This window comes from Pongo abelii, chromosome 4 (assembly GCF_028885655.2).
Source record: "Pongo abelii isolate AG06213 chromosome 4, NHGRI_mPonAbe1-v2.0_pri, whole genome shotgun sequence".
NCBI lineage: Eukaryota > Metazoa > Chordata > Mammalia > Primates > Hominidae > Pongo > Pongo abelii.
Window position 1 is genome coordinate 144,544,121 of NC_071989.2, and position 24,551 is coordinate 144,568,671.

The following is a 24,551-nucleotide window of genomic DNA, read 5'->3' on the forward strand; positions in this document are numbered from 1 at the left end:
CTTAGCATCCTGAGTAACTGGGACTACAGGCATGCATCACCATGCTTGGCCAATTTTTTTGTTGTTGTTGAGATGGAGTCTTACCGTGTTGCCCAGGCTGGCCCTGTTTTTTTTTATGTTGTTTGTTTGTTTTTTTATGGCAAACTATATATAACATAAAGTTTACCATCTTAACTATTTTTAAGTGTACAGTTCAGTGGCATTAAATCCATTTATAATGTTGTGTGACCATCACCACCATCCATTTCTATAGCTCTTTTCACCTTGTAATATTGAAACTATACCTATTAAATAAAAAGTTCCTATTCTCCCTTTCTCCCAGCCCTTGGCAACGACCACTCTGCTTTCTAATCTCTATGATTTTGACCACTCTAAGTACTTCATATAAATGGAATCATACGATATTTTTTTTTTTTTTTTTTTTGGTGACTGGCTTATTTTTCCTCAGGGCTCATCCATATTGTAGCAATGTCAGAATTTCATTTCTTTTTAAGGTTGAGTAATATTTCGTTGTATGTATATACCAAATTTTGTTTATCTATTCATCCATTGATAGACACTTGGATTGCTTTCACTTTTTGGCTGTTGTGAATAATACTACTATGGACATGGGCATACACATATCTCTTCGAGATCCCTGCTTTCATTTCTTTTGAGTATATACCAGAAGTACAATTACTGGATTACATGGTAATTATATTTATACTTTTTTGAGGAATAGCCATACTGTTTTCCACAGTGGATGTACCATTTTATATTCTCAGCAACAGTGCACACGGATTCCATATTCTTCACATCCTCACCAGCACTTGTTTTCTGTTTTTTAGATATTGACCATTTTAATGGGTATGAAGAGATATCTCACTGTGGGTTGTTCTGTATTTTTTTTTGTCTTTTTTTTTTTTATAATTGACAAATGAAAAATTGTATATCTTTATGGTGTCATTGTGGCTTTAATTCCACTTTGGTTTGAGACCTTAACCTCCTTAGTTTGTCCCAAGTTTAGAAATATGTACTGCTATTTTTTACGTCTCTTAAAACAATGTGTTTTTATGTGTTTTCTATGTTTGTGATAATACTGAATGTGTGTTATATTGAGTGCTCTGTATTCCTAAGAGCAGTTAAATTTCCAGACCCCTAATAGTTTTGTTAATGTTTATATAATGTCTAGAATTTATCAAGAAATCTCATTATATTAATTTGCCTATAATTCATAAAATCTACCTTCATTTACCATAAAAATGGAACATGAATTTCTGGATTTGAATTCCTGTTTCTCTACTTATTTGCTTTGCAATATAGATAGTTTTTAAATCTCTAAGCCTGAGGTTCCCCATTTACAAAATAAATAGGGATGATATGCTGGAATTATTAATATGTTGATTAAATTAGACAATACATGTAATGATCTTAGCACACAACATTAGGCCGTACACAATAAATAGTATTATTTTTCTCCTTTTGAAAATATGGACTGTATTTACTCCACTTTATTCTCCTTTTGAAAATATGGACTGTATTTACTCCACTTAACCTCCTTTTCTTTTCTCCTGATTTTCCAGAGATCATAGTGCCATTTAATAGTGTTATATGTTAGATGTCCATTGGAATGTAATTTGTCTCAGCCAAACAACTGAGCCCCTTTAGAGGCACTTGATCACTCACATTTTCTCACCCTTGTAGATACTTTTTTCACTAGAATTTCTTCTCATTTCAGTCAGATTATGTGTATTTTCTCCTTTATTTTTGACAAAGTGACAAAAAGAAAATCAAAGTTAAACGGCAATGCCTGGAACCACCTGTTAGCAACAATATGTCTTCTGCCTTGAGCAGAGGCAGTGCTTTTCTGGTTCTTCTTTTCCTTTTAACCAAAATTGCCTTTTTAGTTTTGCCTAGCATTTTTTTTTTTCTGTAAGCTTCTGCTCGTTCTTAGCTCTAATATTCCTGATGTTACTCTTATAACTTCATGCGACTCATTTGTACCTGTCTTTGGTTATGGGCCTCTACATGTATAAATTTTGTATAAACTTTAAAATCTGAGCTCTTAAGACTTCTTTGGGCTTACAGTGGTTTATTTTCCTTTCTTCCTTCTCATCTGCATTCTTTGCCATTGAATACTCAGAATTGATTTATTTTCCTCTCTTTCTTCTCATCTGAATTCTTTGCCATATAAAACTCAGAATTGAGTTTTAAAAGTTAAACTATTCTATTAAAAAAAAAAAGTTGGCTGGGCACAGTGGCTCACTCCTATAATCCCAGCACTTTGGGAGGCTGAGGCAGGCAGATCACCTGAGGCTCAGGAGTTGGAGACCAGCCTGGCCAACATAGTGAAATCCCATCTCTACTAAAATACAAAAATTAGCCGGGCGTGCTGGTGGGTGTTTGTAATCCTACCTGCTCAGGAGGTTGAGGCTGGAGAATCACTTGAACTTGGGAGGTGGAGGTTGCAGTGAGCCAAGATCATGCCACCTTTCTCAATCATGGATGACAGAGCGAGATTCCATCTCAAAAAAAAAAAAAGTTAACCAATTATTTTAAATAGCCTACATAGACCATGTGATTACTCTTACATTTTCCTTGGTGTTATTTTATTCCTGCCCCCTTTTTTTTGAGACGGAATCTCACTCTACCACCCGGGATTGAATGCAGCAGCACAATCTCGGCTCACAATTCTCCTGCCTCAGCCTCCAAATAGCTGGGATTATCATACGCATGCGCCAACACACCCGGCTAATTTTTGTATTTTTAATAGAGACGGGATTTCACCATGTTGGCCAGGTTGGTCTTGAACTCCTGACCTCAGATGATCTGCCCACCTTGGCCTCCCAAAGTGCTGGGATTACAGGTGTGAGCCACCACACCTGGCCATATTCCTGCCTTTTTTGAAAGAGAATTGAGGATCCATGATTTCTTTGCTTGATTTCAGCTCCAGGAAAGGTGCTGGGATGTAGAGCTTCCATGTATCTCTTCTACGCTTTGTGTCAATTATGAGTTACTGACTTTTATATTAATGAGTTTGGCCAGTATTTTATATTGTGTATAAACCTTTTTCTGTAGGCAGTTCTGGCATGTAAAATTTAAACATATACCTCTATTTACCCAAAGATAATGTTCATTTAGTTGTTTTTTTATTTTTCTTTATAAATAGACTTTATTTTTTAGTTCAGTTTTTGGTTCACAGCAAAATTAAGTGGAAGGTACAGAAAGTTCTCACACACTCTTTTCTCCCACACAGGCACAGCCTTCTCCATTATCAGCATCTCTCACCAGAGTGGTACATTTGTTATGGTCAGTGAGCTTCCATTGACACATGATTATTATCCAGTGGGGTTCATTCTTGGTTTTGTACATTCTGTGGGTTTTTAACACATGTATCCACCCTTATGATATGATACAGAATCATTTTTTACCTCTTAAAAATTCTCTGTGCTCTGCCTGTTCACCTCTCCTTCCCCATAACCCCTTGCAACCACTGATCTTTTTACTGTCTCTATAGTTTTGCCTTCTGCAAAATGTCGTAGTTAGAATCATACAGTATGTAGCTTTTTCAGACTGGCTTCTTTCACTTAGTAATATGCATTTGAGTTTCTCCGTGTCTTTTTATGGCTTGATAGCTCATTTCTTTTTAGCATCTCTATTAGGGTTCTCTAGAGGGACAGAACTAATAGGATATATGTAATATATATGAAAGGGAGTTTATTAAGGAGAATTGACTCATGTGATCACAAGGTAAGGTCCCACAATAGGCCATCTGAAAGTTGAGGAACAAGGAAGCCAGGGGTGGATCAGTCTAAGCCCAAAACCTCAAAAGTAGGGAAGCCGACAGTGCAGCCTTCAGTCTGTGGCCAAAGGCTCAAGAGCCCCTGGCAAACCACTGGTGTAAGTACAAGAGTCCAGAAGCTGAAGAATTTGAGTCTGATGTTTGAGGACAGGAAGCATCCAGCACAGGAGAAAGATGAAGGCCGGAAGACTCAGCAAGTCTGCTCTTCCATCTTCTGCCTGCCTGCTTCATTCTAGCCATGCTGGCAGCTGATTAGATGGTGCCTACCCAGATTGAGGGTGGCCCTGCCTCTCCCAGTCCACACTCAAATGTTAATCTCCTTTGGCAACACACCCACAGACACATCCAAGAAACAGTACTTTGCATCCTTCAATCCAATCAGTTTGACACTCAATACTAACCATCACAGCACCAAATACTATTTCATTGTCTTGGTTGTACCACAGTTTGTTTATCTGTTCACCTGCTGAAGAACCTTTTGGTTGCTTCTAAGTTTGAACAATTATGAGTAAAGCTGGTATAAACATTCATGTGCAGATTTTTTATGTGGATATAGTTTTCATCTCATTTGAATAACAAGAAGCATGATTGCTAAATTTTATGGTAAGAGTATGTTTAGGTTTGTAAGAAACGGCCAAAGTGCCTTCTAAAATGGCTGTATCATTTTGCATTCCCAACTACGAATGAGAATTCCTGATGCTCCTCATCCTTACCAACATTCGATGTTGTCATTGTTTTGGATTTTGGCCGTTCTAATAGATGTGTAGTAGTATCTCATTGTTGTTTTAATTTGCAGTTCCTTAATGATATAACATGTTGAACATCTTTTCACATGCTTACTTGACCGATCTGTAAGTCTGTGGTGGGCTCCCTACTCATATCTTTTGCCATACTTTAATCAGATTGTTTTTGAGTTCTTTGTATATTTTGAATTATAGTCTTTTATCAGATAGAACTTTTTCAGATTTTTTTTTCCTAATCTGTGGCTTGTCTCCTCGTTCTCTAGACAGTGTCTTTCTCAGAGCAAAAGTTTTAAATTTTAATGAAGGCCAGCTTATCAATTATTTCTTTCATGAATTGTACCTAAAAAAAGGCATCATCATACCAAAAGTCATCTAGATTTTCTCCTATATTATTTTCTAGGAGTTTTATAGTTTTGCATTTTACATTTAGGTCTGTAATCCATCTTGGGTCAATTTTGTGAAGAGTGTAAGGTCTAGTCTAGATTTACTTTTTTGATGTAGCTGTCCAGTTGTTTCCTGTATCATTTTTTGAAAAGATTATTTTTTTCTTCCATTGTATTGTCTTTGCTCCTTTGTCAAAGACCAGTTGACTGTATTTACTTGGGTCTATTTCTAAACTCTATTCTGCTCCTTTGATCTGTTTGTCTGTTCTTTTATTTTATCATGATCTTGATTACTGGATCTTTATAGTAAGTCTTAAAGTCAAGTAGTGTCAGTCCTCCGACTTTGTTCTTCTCCTTTGATATTGTGTTGGCTGTTTTGATTCTTTTACCTCTCCATATAAAGTACAGAATCATTTTGTCTATATCCAAAAAATAGCTTGCAGGGATTTTGATTGGTATTATTACTCTATAGATTAAGCTGGGAAACACTGCTATTTGATGATATTGAGTCTTATTCTTGAATGTGCAGTATTTCTCCATTTATTTAGTTCTTTGATTTCTTTCATCAGAGTTTTGTAGTCTTCCTCACAGAGCATGTTCCTATTTTTTTATATTTATGCCTAAGTATTTAATTTTGGGGGATGCTAATGTAAATTATAATTTTTTTATTTTAAATTTCATTTGTTTATTGCTGCTGTATAGGAGATCAATCAACTTTTGCATATTAACATTGTATCCTGCAACCTTGCTATAATGCTTACTAGTTCCAGGAATTTTTTGGTCAGTTCTTTCTTATATTTACATAGACAATCATGTAATTTGCAAACAAAGACAATTTCCTCCTTTCCTATCTGTGTACCTTTTATTTATTTACGGCATTAGCAAGGACTTCCAGTATGATGTTGAAAAGTGGGAGAGGAGGCATCTTTGCTTTGTTTTTGATCTTAGCAGAAAACCTTCTAGTTTCCTACCATTAAGTATGATGTTAGCTGTAGATGTTCCGTATCAAGCTGAGGAAGTTCCCCTCTATTCCTAATTTGCTGAGTCTCACTTAGTTTTTTAGTTTAACTTTTTTGTTTAAAATAATTTTACAGATATTGATTATAGTTAAATCCTTCATGTCTCTGAAAAAGAATTTTTTGTCTCAAATTTAAACCTGAATTAGTTTATGTTAGAAAAACAATTAAAAATGTGTTGTTGCTGCTATGTTCTGAATTGTGTCCTCCCAAAATTCATATATTGAACCAAGGCCTGGGCACCCCCTCACTCCACCCAGAGGGTTGGGAGGGTAGAACATCAAACCAAAGAGGTTTATTCTCCAGCCTTAAGGCCTAATGCAATTTGCTTTGCTAGGTTTTCAACTTCCTTGACCCATCATCACTCACTTATTTTTTGTTTTTCCATTTTGGAATGGGAACGTCTATCCTGTGTCTATCTCACCATAAGCACGTAACTTACCTGGTTTCATAGGTTTACAGCTGGAGAGGAATTTTGCCTCAAGTCTCATATATCATATGTAGATGATATTTGGATGATACTGGGCTTACAACATTAGAGTTGATGCGGAAATGAGTTAAGACTTCAGGGGCTGTTGGGATAGAATATATGTGTGTATTTTACACGTAAGAAGGATGTGAATTTTGGGTTGCTGGGGTGGAATGCTAATGGACCATATTGAATCTCCCTAAAATTCATATGTTGAAGTTCTAACTACCAGTGTGATGGTATTTGAAGATGGAAATAATTAGGCTTGAGAGTGGGATTGTCATAATGAGATTAGTTCCCTTATAAGAAGAGGAAAAGAAACAGATCTTTCTCTAAGAGCATGCACTGAGGAGGGGCCATATGAGCACACAGTGAGAAAGCAGCTGTCTGCAAGCCAGGAAGCAGGTCCTCACTAGTTACCAAATCTTCTGGCACCTTGATCTTGGACTTCCCAGCCCCTAGACCTGTGAGAAATAAATTTCTGTTGTTTAAGCCAGTCAGCCTTACGGTATTTTATAGCCTGAGCAAGCTACGACTATTGCCGATCCTGGTATTTCTATAATTTTTTAAATTGTCATATTCAAGCTGATTTCTAGTGCCTGTTTTCTGATATAGATTCACAGCTAGGAAGGACAGTGAGACTTGTGAAATATCTGAAAATTTTCTTTTTCATGTAATACTTGGGTTAAAAGATAAACACATGGACAATCTGAGTTTCTGATATTTATTAAACTCTTTGTCTGGTTTGTTCACAGATGTTCAGCCTGTTGCCTATGAAGAGCCTAAACATTGGTGTTCAATAGTCTACTATGAATTAAACAATCGTGTTGGAGAAGCTTTTCATGCATCTTCTACTAGTGTGTTAGTGGATGGATTCACAGATCCTTCAAATAACAAAAGTAGATTCTGCTTGGGTTTGTTGTCAAACGTTAATCGTAATTCGACAATTGAAAACACTAGGCGACATATTGGAAAAGGTAATCTTGTCATTTTCCTACATTTAATCGAATTCAATCATTTGTTGTACTTGCCATGAACCATGCATTGTGAAAGGTGCTAGAAACATACAAAGAAGTTTGATACATGGCCTCTGCCTTAAGTTGCCGATATTGAAGAATATATTAATCAAATAAAGACATGATCTTCCCTCATTTTTTTGTCCTGCTTAGTGTTTCTTCCCAGTGCTAAGGATCTGAAATCATAATACCACTTTGTTTTTTGAGTGTTACCCTGACTGGAACATAAGCTGTACAGGAACTTGCTTTGTTCACAACAGTATCCCCAGTAGCTAGAAGAGTGCCTCATTGTAAATACATGACACATATTTATGGAATATTGTGTATGAATGCTAGTGAAGGATTAGAATTTTATAATTAAGGTATTTGTGGAGTATTTTGGGTTGAGATGACTCGTAAGTGTTACCATGATGTGAGAGGAGCGGAATTAGAAATGGGAAATCTAGTGTGAATGATACTCCAGTGGCTTCACCACCACTGCTCCCATCTTTTAAATTTAGGCAATAAGGTTTTATTAATAATTCATCCTGCAAGATAGTTGCCATAATAAACCGGGCCCTTTTCATACTGCAATAAAATGTCAAAGTCTCATGCATCAAGTGATCAGGAAGGAAACCCATCCCAGGTAAAGTGTATTGCCTGTTTCTTGAGACATTTTGTTTTTACCCCTTGCTGCATTTTGCTGCTTTAACTTGAGGGCATCTTGGTCCAAAGTAGGAATAAAAGGTAAATAAATATAATTGTGATAGGATTTCTTATAGCAGTGATTCAAAAAAATCCTATGGCCAAAAATAAGTTGCGAAACAAAGTTTTCATTGTCTTTTGAGTTTACTGCCAACTTGCCTTAGTTTTTTCAGTGAATTGCCTCACTTCTAGGCATTGATTGTTTTTTTTCTTCCATCACAGTAGAAGTAATTTAAGGGAAATCTATTTTGTGAATTTTGAAATTCTGGAATCAGTTTTTTCTTTTTCCCCAGCATATAGTTCTAGGACCTTTTCTTTCATGGGTTAGTTTTGGGGTGGTGGAGGGATATGTTGGGAAAATACTAGGTGACTAGCTTTAGTTATATAATTTGAATATTTAATGTTAAAACTATTTCCACATATTTATGTATTTTTAAAATTTTTCTTTTTTTTGCCCTCACATCTTGCAAAGGAACATATATATTTTTAAATATAAAAAAATTTTAAGTAAGATAAATCTGCCATTTCAAAGCTCTTCTTGTGACCTGAAATTATATATGTAACTTTGGGTTTTTTTTAGTGTTGCTGTCCTCTTTGTTAGCACAAAGAGTGCAAAAGTCTGTCAAATGACTGTTTATGATAGTTGATAGCACTGAGCATTTATTTGAAAGGACTCATCAAAAGATGATTTGGGTTTTTTTTTTTTAGCCCTCTCTTTCTCTCATAGAGATGATAAATGATTGTTGGGAAAGGAAAGAGAGAACAACCTAAAAATGGATAACTTAATATGCTGCCTATTTGAGGCTTCACTCTTGCAGATGCAGGCAGACATTAACCTCTTGATTATCTTTGGCAGCAGAAGGCCATCTAGTGGTAACTTCTGTCTAAAGACTGCTGGAAGTTTGCTGTGGATTAATGAGTACTTTCGTTGCACCATACAATCTATTTGGTTTCATTATAATGATTCTTTAAGCTGACTCTTGTGATGTTTGTCTTTTTAAGGTGTTCATCTGTACTATGTTGGTGGGGAGGTGTATGCGGAATGCCTCAGTGACAGCAGCATATTTGTACAGAGTAGGAACTGCAACTTTCATCATGGCTTTCATCCCACCACTGTCTGTAAGATTCCCAGCAGCTGCAGCCTCAAAATTTTTAACAATCAGGAGTTTGCTCAGCTTCTGGCTCAGTCTGTCAACCATGGGTTTGAGGCAGTATATGAGCTCACCAAAATGTGTACCATTCGGATGAGTTTTGTCAAGGTGAGTTGTGACCTCTAACATAATTTGAGTTACTATAAATATGTATATTATGACTTTAGGTTATAATTTTTAAAAATTATTTGTTAAATGAAAGTTGATAATTGCTTTTGGCCTGATTTAACAGATTTTTAAATAAAATTATTGAGTTTGTAATTTTAACTACATAATAGATCTAAGATTTCATTTTGTAATCTAGACATAAAATGCATGATTGATATTGATTTTGATATTGAATAGGGGCTGAGATTATAAGAAATTTTAGTTAAAAGACTAAATTTCTAGAAAGCATTTGTATTAGTCCATTTTCATGCTGCTAATAGACATACTCAAGACTGGGTAATTTATGAAGAAAAAGAGGTTTAATGAACTCACAGTTCCACGTGGCTGGGGAAGCCTCACAATCATGGCGGAAGGCGAAGGAGGAGCAAAGTGGTGTCCTACATGTCGGCAGGCAAGAGAGAATGAGAGCCAAATGAAAGGGGAAACCCCTTACAAAACGATCAGATATTATGAGACTTTATTCACTACTATGAGGACAGTATGGGGGAAACTGCCCCCATGATTCAGTTATCTCCCACTGGATCCTTCCCACAACATGTGGGAATTATGGGAGCTACAATTTAAGATGAGATTTGGGTGAGGACACAGCCAAACCATATCAGCATTTAATATTAAAATTGCTATTTGAGTCTCTTAGCTTCAACAGTTTTGATTATTATTACTAGATTTCATTAGGGTGACTTGGCAGAATTCTTTAGAATACTAAAATTGTTTGATTTCTAGCTAAGTACTGTTATTAAAAGTAATGGCAGAAGCCACAATTACTTTTCCACCAACCTTAATATTAAGGATTTGCAAAGTTCAAAGGAACTTTTCAAGTTTTTCATCTACTCTCTTCACCTGACTGTATTGACATTCCAAAGATTTGTGCTTAAAATTTGAAGATAATTTTAGTCATGTATTTAAGCAATCTGTACTATATCTACATGGTTCTTAAGAATTTAGCACAAGAAGAGCACCTGTCACACGCTGTGCATGGGTTTTTTTCTTTTTGGTATTCAGCCCCAGTCCAGTGTTTTCATGATACTTTGCTGTAGATTATTGTATACATCAGTTTACTGGTTACCCTGAAGGCATTTCTCCCTTCTTGTACAGTAATGTGACTTTTGCATATTTATTTTAATCTCCACTCCCCAATCTTCTTCACTCCCCTGACCGCCCTCCCTCTCCCACCCAGTTTTCCTGGGCCAGGACTACCATAAGCAGTAAACCAGAGAACTTGATAAATCCAGGAAAATAAAAGTGAAAAATTTCTATTTTAATTTTTATCTGGAGTTTTAGGCTAAAGGTTTCAGCTCAGTTCATCCCAGTAATTTCCCACCTTAAAGGATAATCACTATGTGACTGCCACATTAAATTATACATGCATGTATTGATCAATATCTATGATGCCTTATCTGATATTCAAACAACTAGAAAATAAAAAATTTTCGGTTAAAAAAAAAAACCTGGGCCGGGTGCGGTGGCTCACACCTGCAATCCCAGCACTTTGGGAGGCCAAGGCAGGCGGATCACCAGAGATCAGGAGTTCGAGACCAGCCTGGCCAACATGGTGAAACCCTGTCTCTACTAAAAAATAAAAATTAGCCGAGCATGGTGGTGGGTGCCTGTAATCCCAGCTACTCGGGAGGCTGAGACAGGAGAATCATTTGAACCTGGGAGGCGGAGGTTGCAGTTAGCCGAGATTGTGCCATTGCACTCCAGCTTGGGCAACAAGAGAGAAACTCTGTCTCAAAAAAAAAAAAAAAAAAAGAAAAGAAAAGAAACTCTGACATGATCTTACATGAGGCTATTTATGATTTTTATTTTTATTTTTTATTTATGATTCCTTTATTAGCATTTAAGTGACATCTCTTTACATTTTTTAGTGGTTTCTCCAGGAATTACCACGTTATCTTTAACATACCCCTATCTACGTAGAGTTAATATTGTACTATTTTTAAAATGTAAAATATGAAAACCTTGCTGTTGAAGAGTTTTAATTACCTTCTTTTATTCTTTGTGCTATTCATAAATTTTACATCTGCACATTATATATCTTATAATACAGTTAAAATTTTTCCTTTAAATAGTCATTAAGTCTTACAAAGAAATTAAGAGAAAATGGTATTTATAAATATTTGCAGGCAGATTCTTTGGGGCTATGTAAATACACTGTTTCTCCTTTATATTTTACCCACAGTTTTTGCATTCTTCAATATATCTTGTCTACAGTAATTATTACTGTGGTGTTCTAGTGGTGATTTTCTATTTTGCATTTATCCCATTAAGGGAGAATGTATCTCAGATCAGAAATATTTGTTTTAATTATGAGATACTGTACTGTGTTACGTTTCTAAGATTTAAAAAAATTATGAACTATAACTGGCTCCAAGGGTTTCTTTTAAGGGAATTATATATTATTTTAGAATTCATGAATCTTTAAATAATGTAGCTGTTGTCTTGCTTTTAATTTCATGGTGAATACTAAGACTGGTTTTGTGATAGTTATTCTCTTTACGTAAATTCTACATATCTCTACTGTTAAAAGCTATCTTTTTGTGATGGTAAAATTGGTTTAGAGTGGTTGACAGTTTAAAGAGGGATTTGTGATGATATCTATTCATTTTCATAGGGTTGGGGAGCAGAATATCACCGGCAGGATGTAACCAGCACCCCATGTTGGATTGAGATTCATCTTCATGGGCCTCTTCAGTGGCTGGATAAAGTCCTTACTCAGATGGGCTCCCCTCTGAACCCCATATCTTCTGTTTCATAATGCAGAAGTATTCTTTTCAATTATATTGTTAGTGGACTTGTTTTAATTTTAGAGAAACTTTGAGTACAGATACTGTGAGCTTACATTGAAAACAGATATTACAGCTTATTTTTTTTCTACATAATTGTGACCAATACATTTGTATTTTGTGATGAGTCTACATTTGTTCGTATTCATGTTCATGTGATTAACTCTCAGAAGTGTTGTAAAAGATGCAGAGTAAGTATTATGCCCCAGTTCAGGAATTTGGCATTGATCTTAAACTGGAACATGCTTTTACTTTATTGCCCTAACAATTTTTAATTAAATTTATTTGAAAATGCATCACATGATGACAAGTTATAGTAGCTTATAAGAGGGTATATACAGTGAAGAGTAAGTTTTCCCTCCTACTCTCGATCTTCCAGAAGGTGTACTTTTACCAGTTTCTTTGTCCCACCAACTTAAAAAAAAAAAAAAGTACAATTCATTGTTTTGCAAAAGTGTATGGTAGGGGCTTAAAAGAAACTATAAAGTTTTATTTGAAGGAACACTATGCACTGCTGTAACTGGTAGTGTTCAGTAAAAGCAAAATGATAGTTTTCTAGATGACATAAAATTTACATTTAATACAGATAAGTGTTCTTCAGTGTAATGTGACTTCATGCTATATATCTTTTGTAAGACATTTCCTTTTTTAAAAAAATTATTGCAAATAACTGATCTCAAGTATATGTCATTTACTCAAAATCTGTCATAAGCATTACTATAGCTAGTGACAGTGCATGCACAGCCTTGTTCAACTATGTTTGCTGCTTTTGGACAATGTTGCAAGAACTCTATTTTTGACATGCATTAATCTTTTATTTTGCACTTTTATGGGTGACAGTTTTTAGCGTAACCTTTGATAAAATACACTCAAGTGACTTGGACTTAGATGCTTATCCTTACGTCCTTGGTACCTTTTTTGTATTAACAAACACTGCAATTTATAGATTACATTTGTAGGAAGTTATGCTTTTTTCTGGTTTTTGTTTTATTTTCAACCTAGGTTATAAGACTTATTCTATAGCTCCAACTTACGGTGCCTTTTTAATTCCCTACAGTTTTATGGGTGTTATCAGTGCTGGAGAATCATGTAGTTAATCCCATTGCTCTTACTTGCATCAGCCTCCCTATGCAAGGACCTATGCACTGGAGCCATAGGAGGCTCTTCAGTTGGGCCCCAAGGATGAGGCTACTGATTTGATACTAAATGAATCAGCAGTGGATGTAGGGATAGCTGATTTTAAAACACTCGGCTGGGCACAGTGGCTCATGCCTGTAATCCCAGCACTTTGGGAGGCTGAGACAGGCAGATCACAATGTCAGGAGTTCGAGACCAGCCTGGCCAATATGGTGAAACCCTGTCTCTACTAAAAATACAAAAATTAGCTGGGCATGGTGGTGCGTGCCTGTAGTCCCAGCTACTCAGGAGGCTGAGGCAGAAGAATCACTTGAACCTGGGAGGCGGAGGTTGTGGTGAGCCGAGATTGCACCACTGCACTCCAGCCTGGGCGACAGAGCGAGACTCCATCTCAAAAAACAAAACAAAACAAAACACTCACCCATCAACGAATATAGACTCTTCTCTCATTTATCGATGATGCTCTTTTTCCATTTTTTAAGTACTTATGTGGAAGCTAGTCTCCCAAAACACAATCTTTAAAGAGAAAAGACATGAACAAAAACTCTAAAATATCCATTTAATCAATCATGTTTTTGGCTTTGGATAAAGAACTTTGAACCAGTGTTTTTCTCGGGAGCTGTCAAATGGACACTTAGTTATGACATGAGAATGAAGAAATTATTTTGGAAAAAAAAATGACCTAATTTACCTATCAGTGAAAGCTTTATTTTCTGGTGCCTTTTGAAAGTATATGGAGTCATATCATTCTTCTGTTTAAAATGTTAGTTTGGTTTGATTTTCCACTTTGTCCTTTCTGCTCTTGTGAAGAAAAAAAAAAAGCATTTTCGAGGAAAGAATTATGCAATTTCTTTTGTTTTCTGTGTCATTATTTATTGCTTTTTCAATGTGCAGCCAGTGGATGGTTTTAGTTCTTTCAGATGAACTGCCATTTGTGTTTCAGCTCACAGTTTTTTGCTGGGTAAAAGAAATACTTTCTGACAGTCACCTGAGCCTTAAATGTAAGTATTACATGACATGCATTCTGTTTCTTCCAGAGTTCTGTTGGCCACACGAAGGAGAATATTTGCTTACGTGATAGAACTTTGGCATTTTCATCATTCTTTTACTTACCAGGCTTATGATAAGCATGATCTCTGGAACAAATTTGTAGGAAAAAATTACTCCAATTGAATGACGGATGTATGTAATCAACTTCATTGGGCTGCAGTAAACTAGTGGAAATTAGAGAGTTGTTTTATTGGTGTTTTCTACTGTGAGTTAATTAAAAATTGTTTTTATTTGGGGTCATTATGTCACGGTCTTGAGTTAACAAGATTTATGTGATTGGCCTTTTCTTTGTTTTCTCTTAGGAGTTGTGTCTCATGAATGACAGTACTAAAGCTATTGACAACTAAAGATTTTGACAGAGAACTATAAGCCTGTTGTATCTCCTAAAAGTTGTCAACTCCCCACCCTTGGACTTTAAATGAAAACTTTATTCAGTCCTGCTATTCTTACAGTCCCTAAGGATTTTCATGTATCTATATATAGGAAATAAAATTTGCTAGTAAGATTTTTAAAAACTGGCTAGTGAAAGGAAAGTACCTCTGAAGGAAACCATTTTAGCAAATTACGGTTATATGTTTTAATTTAATCTACAGAATGTTTTATAGTAAAATTCTAGCACCACTAGAATAATCACATAACATGTACAATATATTTATGCTGGCTGAAAAGACAGAATCTGGGAATAATACAATTGCAACCAGTTTGGTAATGCAAAAAGCAGAATAGAATGAAATCTCAGTAATGAATTAAAGCAACAAAAAGATATTGATTGGCAAAAAGCAAGATATAAGAGATGCATTTGCTTAACATCTCTACATAATATTTATGGTCTGGTCAGTATTGGTCTGGTCAGTATTGCCTGGCTGACATGAAATGTAAACTAGTAGGCACGTTATTGATCTGCTAAAACTAACCCTTTTTTAAAGAGGAAATTTAAGGAAGACGTCAATCAAAATGTCAGATATGTGTGTCAGAATATAAATAATTTTTCACATTGTATTGTTGCTATATAAAAAAAAATAGAATTGGTTGGGTTTCTGAGGTGAAATCCAGAGTGAGAGTACTAGACAGTTCAACAAGCCACATCTAATGGCACAGATAGAGGATGTAGCTATTTTATACCTTTCATAACATTTGAGAGTAAGATATCCTTCAGGATGTGAAGTGATTATTAAGTACTCATACCTGAAATCTGTTGTCAAGATTAGAACTGGGGTTCATGTTAAAAACCTTCCATATTACCTGAGGGTACCTGTGGGGAACAGTTCCTTCCCCTGTGTGGTAGCATTTTGTTGGAAGAGAAAGTTTATACGAAAAATGAAATTCTTCCAACAGCAGAGAAACTCTAAAAAGTTTGATAGTACCTATCAAAGTGCTGTACTTCTGTGATAGAGAACATCTGATGTACCAATTTAGATCTATTTCTTTATACTTTTTCTAGTCAATTGCTTAATAGTACTTTGGATCATTATCACCTTTGCCACTTAAAATATATAAATATCCTTTTTACTTCATGAGGAAGGAAGAATTTTTTGATAATTACTGAGTTCAGTCTTTTGTGATGACTTGTATTTTGGACTTATATTTTAACTTTAAAGAATGTCAGATCCCTTCTTTGTCTTACTAGTTAAATCCTCACCTAATCTCTTGGGTATGAATGTAAATGTGTGTCATCGTTATATTGTTCAGCTGGATGAGCAAGTATCTTAGGGTAGTAGGTAGCCTGGTGGTTTTAGAAGTGTTTGGTAATTTTTATGGAGAGAGTTTTCCTAAGTGGTGGTTTATAGGTGGTATCAGATATTATTAGGGCAGCTTTTTGGGGAGTAATCTCAGGTCTCCCAGAGCAGCAGCATTTTTCTCATTGATAAAAGTAAGATTCTTAGGAGCTTTTCTTATCACACAAGATGCATGAATCGAACGTGAGAATTGAAGGCATTTCTTCTGCATAAACAAAGAATTCTACCTGCTGGACAGAAACCTGGAAAGTTCTTTGGAGTTCGCTGAATTGCAGTTTAGTATGTCCTGATTACAGAGTGACAATATTTATCAAGCCTTTGTCATATTGGATTATCTTATCTCCTGAAATACAACTGTATTATAATTGAAACGACAGCCCAAAATTGGATGGTTTACCAAAACCAATGAAAGGGATTTCACACATCAATTTTTATTTCTGTTTTGAAGAGCACATGCTATATAATAATTGCTAGTAGCAATTGCAGTAAAACAGGTGATAAGTTATTTTCTCTGAAAAGATCCAGTCCTAGAGCAGGATTCTTCGATCATTCATGGCAGAGTGAAAAAGGTTTGTATGGTTCTTGTCCAAATAACTCAGTTCTTAAAATTCTTAAAATGATCATAAACCATTATCCTTTAAAGTTTTATTTGAAGATGCTGTTAAAGTACAGAATTTTGTGTACAGGTAGATTTTTCCACCCCTCATTAATAGTGCCTTCTTAATTAATACAGACTGGTGTTAGCTATAACAAAACTCCAGTAAGGCCAAAGAATCCCAAGTTCTTTGTGGGGAAAAAAAAATCTTTTAGGGTCAGATTTTCCCTTCTAACATCATTGAAGACGATGTTGCATTGATTTATTCATAAAGTATTTTAACTATAGGAACTCTAGAAGATAATGGTTAGGCAAGTGATTTTTTTTTTTTAACATGGTTGGCGTAAGTTGTATTTTGAAATTCACTTATTTTAAAATCGAAGAGGATTGTAATCATGGAAATAGAATGTTTCTATCTACCTGCCCACATTTTCTTAAAAAGATATTTCATATGCAGATAATGAAGACCAAGCTGATGGCTGCACTGTAGGTCTGCTGCTTATTTGTATTTGTTTTGCTTCTGTTTACGTTGTAGAAGCTGAAATTCTAGCAACATGCTTCAATTCTGTTATTTTGATACTTATAAAAATGTATTAGGTTTTTACTATATTGTGCTTTTCAAAGCCATAACTCTTAAGAACTTTGTTTTTGCATATTGTTTGCTAATTCTTTGTTTTAATAAACCTCAAAACCTGCTTAATGTGTCTTTTTTTGTTTTGTTTTGTTTTGTTTTGTTTTGGCTCTGGAGTTGGCCTGCCTGCGTTTGAGTCATGGGCCTCATAGCTTAGACAAGTTGCTTAACCACTCTATGCCTCACTTTCCTGACCTGTAAAGGAAAAGTCTACTTCATAGGAAGGATTTGAGGGAAGATTAATTGAAGTGTAATACAAATACAGTATTTAGAACAGTACTTAGAACATAAGAACTCAAATCTTAAAATTGTTACTGTCTTTTACATTTCCACTAGTTCTTTGATTCAGAATAATTACTTCTTATGTTGCTTGACCCCGGTGTATCAACCTTTGGTTATCCACTTTGAGAATTTACAATTTTTTATTTTCTTTTGTCTTCTTCTTTTTTGAAAAAATTTTAAATCACAGACTGACTTTGCATCATTGTCACTATGGTGCACACTTTTACCAACCTCTGAATTACATATACAAGACATGCGAACTCATTCTAATTAGAAAGGAATGGTGAGCGAGGCACAGTGGCTCATGCCTGTAATCCCAGCATTTTGGGAGGCTGAGGCAGGTGGATCACCTCAGGTCAGGAGTTCAAGACAAGCCTGGCCAACATGGTGAAACCCCGTCTCTACTAAAAATACAAAAATTAGCCGGGGGTGGTGGCGCGTGCCTATAATCCCAGCTACTTGGGAGGCTGAAGATAGGAGAATCGCTCAAACCCAGGAGGCGGAGGTTGCACTGAGCCAAGATCTTGCCATTGTACTGCAGCCTGGGCAACGAGCGATACTGCATCTCAAAAAAAAAAAATAAAATAATGGAATGGTGAAAAATCATGTGCCCTTGCCAGAAATGTAGAAAAACCCTAACTACATATTAACCCTAGAGGATAAATATAAAAGCACTTGTTCTTTTTTTTTTTTTTTTTTCCAGAAAAAAAAAAGACTCTCTATTCAAGCTTGTCCAGCCTGCACCCATGGGCTGCATGTGGTCCAGGACAGCTTTGAATACGGCCCAACACAAATCAGTAAATTTTCTTAAAACATCATGAGATTGTTTTGCGAGTTTTTTTTTTCTTTTTTTTAGCTCATCAGCTATCGTTAGTGTTAGTGTATTTTATGTGTGGCCCAAGATAATTATACTTCACTGTGGCCTAGGGAAGCCAAAAGATTGGATATTCCTACCAATTTCTGAGAATCAGTTCCTTCCTATGTCTTTTTACTTAAAAGGCATTTTGTAAGGTATTTTGTAGCAACATCACTGGTTGGTTTAGAAGTGTATTTTTTTAAAAAGCACACTTGTCCTGGCGGAAGAAGGTTCAGTGAGCACTAAGAGGATGTTGGCTTCTCTTGGGTTTAAGATAATTAGTTTTCAGGTTGCTGTAGCCAAAACAGTTCAGGTGATGAGGGGGTGGGACAGTGGCTAATACTATTTTGTATTACAGCAGTTTTGATGCAGGTATTGTTTTATAAACATTTTTAAGATTGTCAGTAGACTGCAGCAATGCTTATAAGGAAGATTTATTTAGAGCTGTGTAGTATTTATGATTGAAAGAAGGAAGCATTTTTAAAACACCCCTCCCATTTAACATTTTAAATATTACTGATTTTTGTCATTGAATTTGTAAGTCTGTAATAAACTTTACAAAAACAAAAATAACTTGTTCTTTCTATCTAAATCAGTTTTTCTGTTGAAAAAAAGGGTAATGAGGCTATAGGGAAAATTCAAAGAAGAACTATGGGTGGCTTGCTTAACCATCTCCATGTTAAAGTATGTTGGATGGGAAGTGGGAAGAGGGATTTAGACTGGTGGTGTGAAGACTTATCCATATTGTATCAAATGGGTGTGTGTATAATTCCTAGTGAGAGATTTTCTGAGGCAGTTTATTGATGTTTAGAGATGGATTTTGAAAAGATCCTTATACTTTGTCTTAATCACTTACCCCTTCTCCATCTAATAAACCTCCTCCATTATTTCATTTTAAATAATACTTTCATTTGAGATAAATGCTGAGAATTTTAACAGTGAGAAAAGTAAAAACTGAAACCCCAAAACCAGTAGCAAAGGTTTATGAGTGTGCCCTTCTAACCTGTTCCTGGTAGTCACTGTACATTGATCCTTGGCTTTCTTTGACAGATACTTTGCTGATTATAGATGGAGCTCTAGGTCCTTTTTTGAAAGGGTTCTCAGAGAAATTGGTTTGGTTCCAAAGTGTTTCTTGAGTTCTTTTGTACCTAAGAAAGCTTTTCATTCTGCATAGCGTTTATCACCATCCAACATATTATGTATTTCTTTACCCTGTTTATTGACCGTCTTACCTCATGGGAATGTAAGATCTGTGAGGACAGACCTGTGTTGCCACTGCTAGAACAGTTCTTGATATGTTATAAGTAAGCATGCCAATATTTGTTGAATGAATGAGAGTACTGAAGCAAGATGTGAATTTTTTAAGTATTAGAATTTACCTTTTAAATAATGTAATATTTACTTCTTAGTTGAATTGCTTCTAGCTCAATGTTTTATTAGCTCTCTTTATGTCTGAGAAGTGGTTTGATGTGGGGTGGGATATTGAGGGGGCTGGCTAAAGTATAATTGAGAAGACGGGGAAATTCAGCTAAGAAAGCACTCATATCCTTTCTCTTTGAACTTTTGGACTTTTGCTCCAAAGTTATCAAATTCTTGGAATTGTTGCTTGTAGAACCTGCAAAATTAATAGTCAAGTTAGAGCTTTAACCTGTTTACATTTAATATTTTCCCAAATAAAGTAGGAAGGGCATAGTTTCCTTGATACACTTGACAAGAGAAAATAACCCCAAAAAGTGTACTTTTAATTTCAGAGCTTACAGAAGCTGGGGTGTTAAAAATTTTGTAGTGTGATTTTAGTACCCTGGTTTAGACCCCATAATATCCTTCCGTAACTGTTGTACATAAGGGGCAAGCCTTTCATTGCACTCAGGTGGGAGTGGGAACAACGAATACCTTTGAGAGAGAGAACGTATGATAAAACAAATACGTGAACCATATTTGTGCTTCAGAATAAAAGATTAATTTTGCTGAAGAGTGTGTGTGGGTGATGTAGGGGGAGAAGTTCAGGAAGAAGAAACAACAAAGGGTCTGGAGGGCTTTTTAGATTTTGTCCACTTTACAGTTTTGCCAACATCAGTTCAGAAGTGTAATTAACAGTAAACTTTCCCTAATTGCCTTTTGTTTACATAAAATTGTGTGAAATATGGTTTTCATTAACTTAGAATTGTTTAGATCAAGTTAGTGAATTCAGTGAAGGTGAAGAATGCAGGCACAAACTAGTAATGTGTAACTAGTAAGGCTGGAGAGATGATGTTCATTTGAAAAGAAGGTCCTTTCCTTTTATTGTCTGTTTAATAAACTGCTGTAAGCTTACCAATGCCCATTTGCCCTTTCATTGCAGAACACCTGTGTCCAGCTGGATACCACATTTCCTAGCTTTTTTTGGCTAGGTATGGTCATGTGACTAAGCTTGGCCAGTAGGATATTAGCAGAAGTGATAGGCACCACTTCTGCATTATATCTGGAAGAGGAATGCACCCCTTGCTCTTTTCTCCTTCTCAGTGGCTGGAATGCAGATATGAAGGCAGGATCTAGAATAGATACCTTGAAGTGGACATGGAAGCCGAGGGATGAGGATGGCAGTTGTGCTACCCCTGAAAGAGTACTGTGAGAAAGAAACTTGAGTGGCGGATGGCTTTGTTATAGCAGCTTGGACTGTAACCTAATTAATAATAACTTGCCAATTCAGTGATTACTACAGGTCCAGCTTTATGGTAGGCAGTAGGGCTGGAATCATAGTTCTTGTCGTCATGGGAAGTGAAGCTATAACAGAGTAGTTCCGAGTTCATTAGGTTAATCAGTTTTGGAGGGTGGAGAAGCAGGACCCACAAATGAGGGATATTTTAAACTATAGACTCTACTTCTGTGTTTCTGAATATTTTTGTTTTTTCTGGCCCTGAGCCGTATGAGCTTGTTCATTCATTTGACTAATATTTGAGGGCTTGTTAGATGTCAGGCTGAGGAATAAGAACGGTTAAAACAAAAATTCTTTCCCTTAAGGATCTTCATTCTGGTTAATGAAGACACCAAACAAGGTAAATAAAATATATGGTGTGTTTACTAGTAAGCTCCAAAGAGAAAAAAAATAAAGCAGGAAAGGAAGTTACCAGCATTGGGGAACAAGGTGGAATTATAATTTTAGATATAGTAGCCAGGGAAGGTTTCATTGAGTAAATAATCTTTGATCAAAGTCCAGGAAGACGAGGAAGTTGTTATGTGAAGCAGTGATTTAACCAGTTCTTATTCAAGGCAATTCAGAAGGCATGTGAATGTTACTGCAATGATCTGTGCTTTTCTGCAGAAAAGGAGTAATTCAAGCAGAAATAGCTAAAGGTACAAACTTTTAAGTTGCTTGTTCTTTAGTCTCTGCAGGAGATACAGTAATAACTGAAGTGTTACACAGATGGAGACGGAAAATGTTAGTTGCTAACAACTTTGGATTACCACCCCTAGGAAACCAGCCACTTGGAAGACCAATCAATAAAGGAGTGTTCAACTCAATATTTCACCTGATACAAGGTTAGTTTAAGGTGGAAACTCAAAGGATATGTGCTCAGATGTAAATACACCTTTCAAATTTACTTTAGCTCTGTTTTCCCACTATATTTCATTCAATAAATATTTATTGCCTATTTTCTGTTTAAAACTATGCTAGGCATTGGGAAACAGCAGTGAACAGGACACATGTTGTCCCTGTTCTCTGTTCATACAACTTACATGTTACTAGTGGGAAGAAGCATTGGGCTACTAATTATGCAGTTATTTAGTAGCTGTGATTGGGGGGGCGATATGGGGTTATGAGAGGATATAATCTTACCCGAGGATTTAGGCAAGTCCTTTTTGAGGAAGAAACATGTAACTGGAGACCTGAAGGATGAGAAGGCATCAGCCAGAGGAAGGAGGAGAGACAAACAGCTTAGGCAGAGGGGCCTTAGGGTTTGAAAGGCCACTGGAATGTAAGAGGAGTGAGAGAAGACGAGGCTGGTGGGACCAGATGATTCTGGTCCTTATTAGGCTTTTGTGTTTAATCCTGAGAGCAAAGAGAAGCCATTGGTGTAGATGCTGGGGCTGGAGGCAGATGTGTTTATTGAGTGAGGAGAGACAAAAATGGAAGTAGGGCTTTGAGTTAGGGTTGTGATGGTGGACATAGACAGGAGTAGATGGAGTAGAGTGGTGCCTAGGGGGTGATGAGTTACATATTGGAGGATGAGGAAGAGTTTAGGGTAAAGAATGACCACCATGCATTTTTTACTTTGGGCAGCCATACGCTGGTGCAGTCTATTCAGATGAAGACTGAAGGAGGGTCTAATTTAGACAGATGAGTTTGAGGCTTGTTGAGTTCGAAGTTTCCCATGAGATACCCAAATGGAGGTGTTGAGTGGGCTCAGGGATAATGTGGAGAGAGTCATCTGAAAAGCAACTGAAGCCATGAGAGCGGATGAGATAGTTTGGGGGAAAGTGCAAAGTGAGAAAAGACCCAGAGTAGCTGTCCTCCAACTCTGGGCATACCTGTTGGGAAGTACAGACCTCTTTACTGTTTCCTGATAGCACGTGGCTGAAAAAGGACAGGTCACTGACAGAAAGTAGTTTGTACTGCTGCATGCGCTTCTGAAATGGCCATCTTGGTTAATAATGATAGCTCACATTCAGGGCATTTACTACATATCAAACATGAGCTGAACACTTTACTGATAATGTTTCACTCCATATTGAAAATCCTTTGAAGCAGGTATTGTCATCTCTATTCTACAGATGATGAAACGGGCTATCAGAAATACAAAAATAACAATGAAGGCATGGAGTGGATGATCAAGCTCAGGTCATTGGCTCCAGGACTCAGACTCTTGGTCACCACTATGCTACCTCTCCTTGGCTCCTAGCATGTGCAACTACCTCCCCACCGTGATCTCCAGCCTCTCCCCCAACCCCCACCAACAAAAATGTCTTTACCTCCACCCTTTTGGCTGCTCACTGTGGCTGGTTATAGCAGAGGAACCCAAACACCTGTGACATGGGCCCTATTCCTATTTTTAGCCTGCCGTGCCCTGCTCTCCAAAGGTGGTTTCAAGACATCTTGGAACTGGTGGGAGGGCAAAGGGCAGGAGGATGTGTATGCACAGGTCTACTCCCAGACAGTCATCTCTCTTAGCTTGGGCTGCTTCAATAAAATACCATAGACTGGGTGGCTTAAACAGAAATTTATTTTCTCACAGTTCCGTCAGCTAGAAGTCCTCCAAGATTAGAGTTCCAGCTGAGTCGGTTTCTAGTGAGGGCCCTCTTCCTAGTTTGCAGATAACCATCTTCTCACTGTGTCCTCACATGGCCTTTTCTCTGTGCCTGCGCCTGGCCAGAGTTGAGAGCAATCTGTGGTCCCAGAAGGACACTAATCCTATCAGAACAGGGCTCCACCCTTATTATTTCATATAACTTTACTTTCTTACTCTAAATACAGCCACTCTGGGGGTTAGGGCTTCAACATATGAATTTTGGGAAGACATATGCATTCAATTTTAGCACCACCTAAATATCCAATCACCATGTTGTAGTCCACTTATTCTAAATATTGTAGAGGGCAGATTTGAATTCAGCCACATCCCTGCTTCCCAGAAGAGAGTCTGGGGCTGGGTTCAACATGAGGAAGAACCCATTACCCCTCAGTCTAATAACTATCCTAGAAAAGAGAACCAAGTTACTCGGGTTCACAGTGCTGGCAGATAATACCTTTACTGACCCTGTGTGCTTTCTAGATTCCAGGTCTATGCAGGCTCGATTACCCAGAAACTTATTCCCAAAGTGTCTACTCATTTGAAGCGGCGGCTTAGGTGGCTGAGGCCACTGCAATCCTGTAGAGACATCAGAGAGAGCCCAAAAGCCTCCTGGATTACTCTGGCTTGAGCTGATTCTGGCCCAGGAACTACAGGTGAATCCTAAGCCAGTCATCTACTCATGTTCTCCCATGAAGGAACCAGTCCTTGCATTTGTTTGTGGTCACAGAAGACAGTGGGCCCTAGTGAGAGCACATCCTGTTGGTGGGGTCTCCTTCTCCCAGCAGCAGTGCTGCTTCAAG

At 36.8% G+C, this 24,551-nt stretch overlaps 1 protein-coding gene across 4 annotated transcripts in view; it reads left to right on the forward strand.

The window, feature by feature from the left end:
* Window positions 1-17,410, forward strand: part of SMAD5 (SMAD family member 5) — a 49,849-nt gene extending 32,439 nt beyond the window's left edge. For 3 of the 4 annotated variants that reach the window (XM_054555132.2, XM_009241073.4, XM_054555133.2), the window contains 3 exons: window positions 7,148-7,369; window positions 9,095-9,351; window positions 12,026-17,410. In XM_054555132.2, coding sequence (XP_054411107.1) covers window positions 7,148-7,369; window positions 9,095-9,351; window positions 12,026-12,169 — 623 coding nt within the window. In that variant the 3' untranslated portion in view covers window positions 12,170-17,410. 4 annotated transcript variants of the gene reach the window in all.
* Window positions 17,411-24,551: the final 7,141 nt, after the last annotated feature.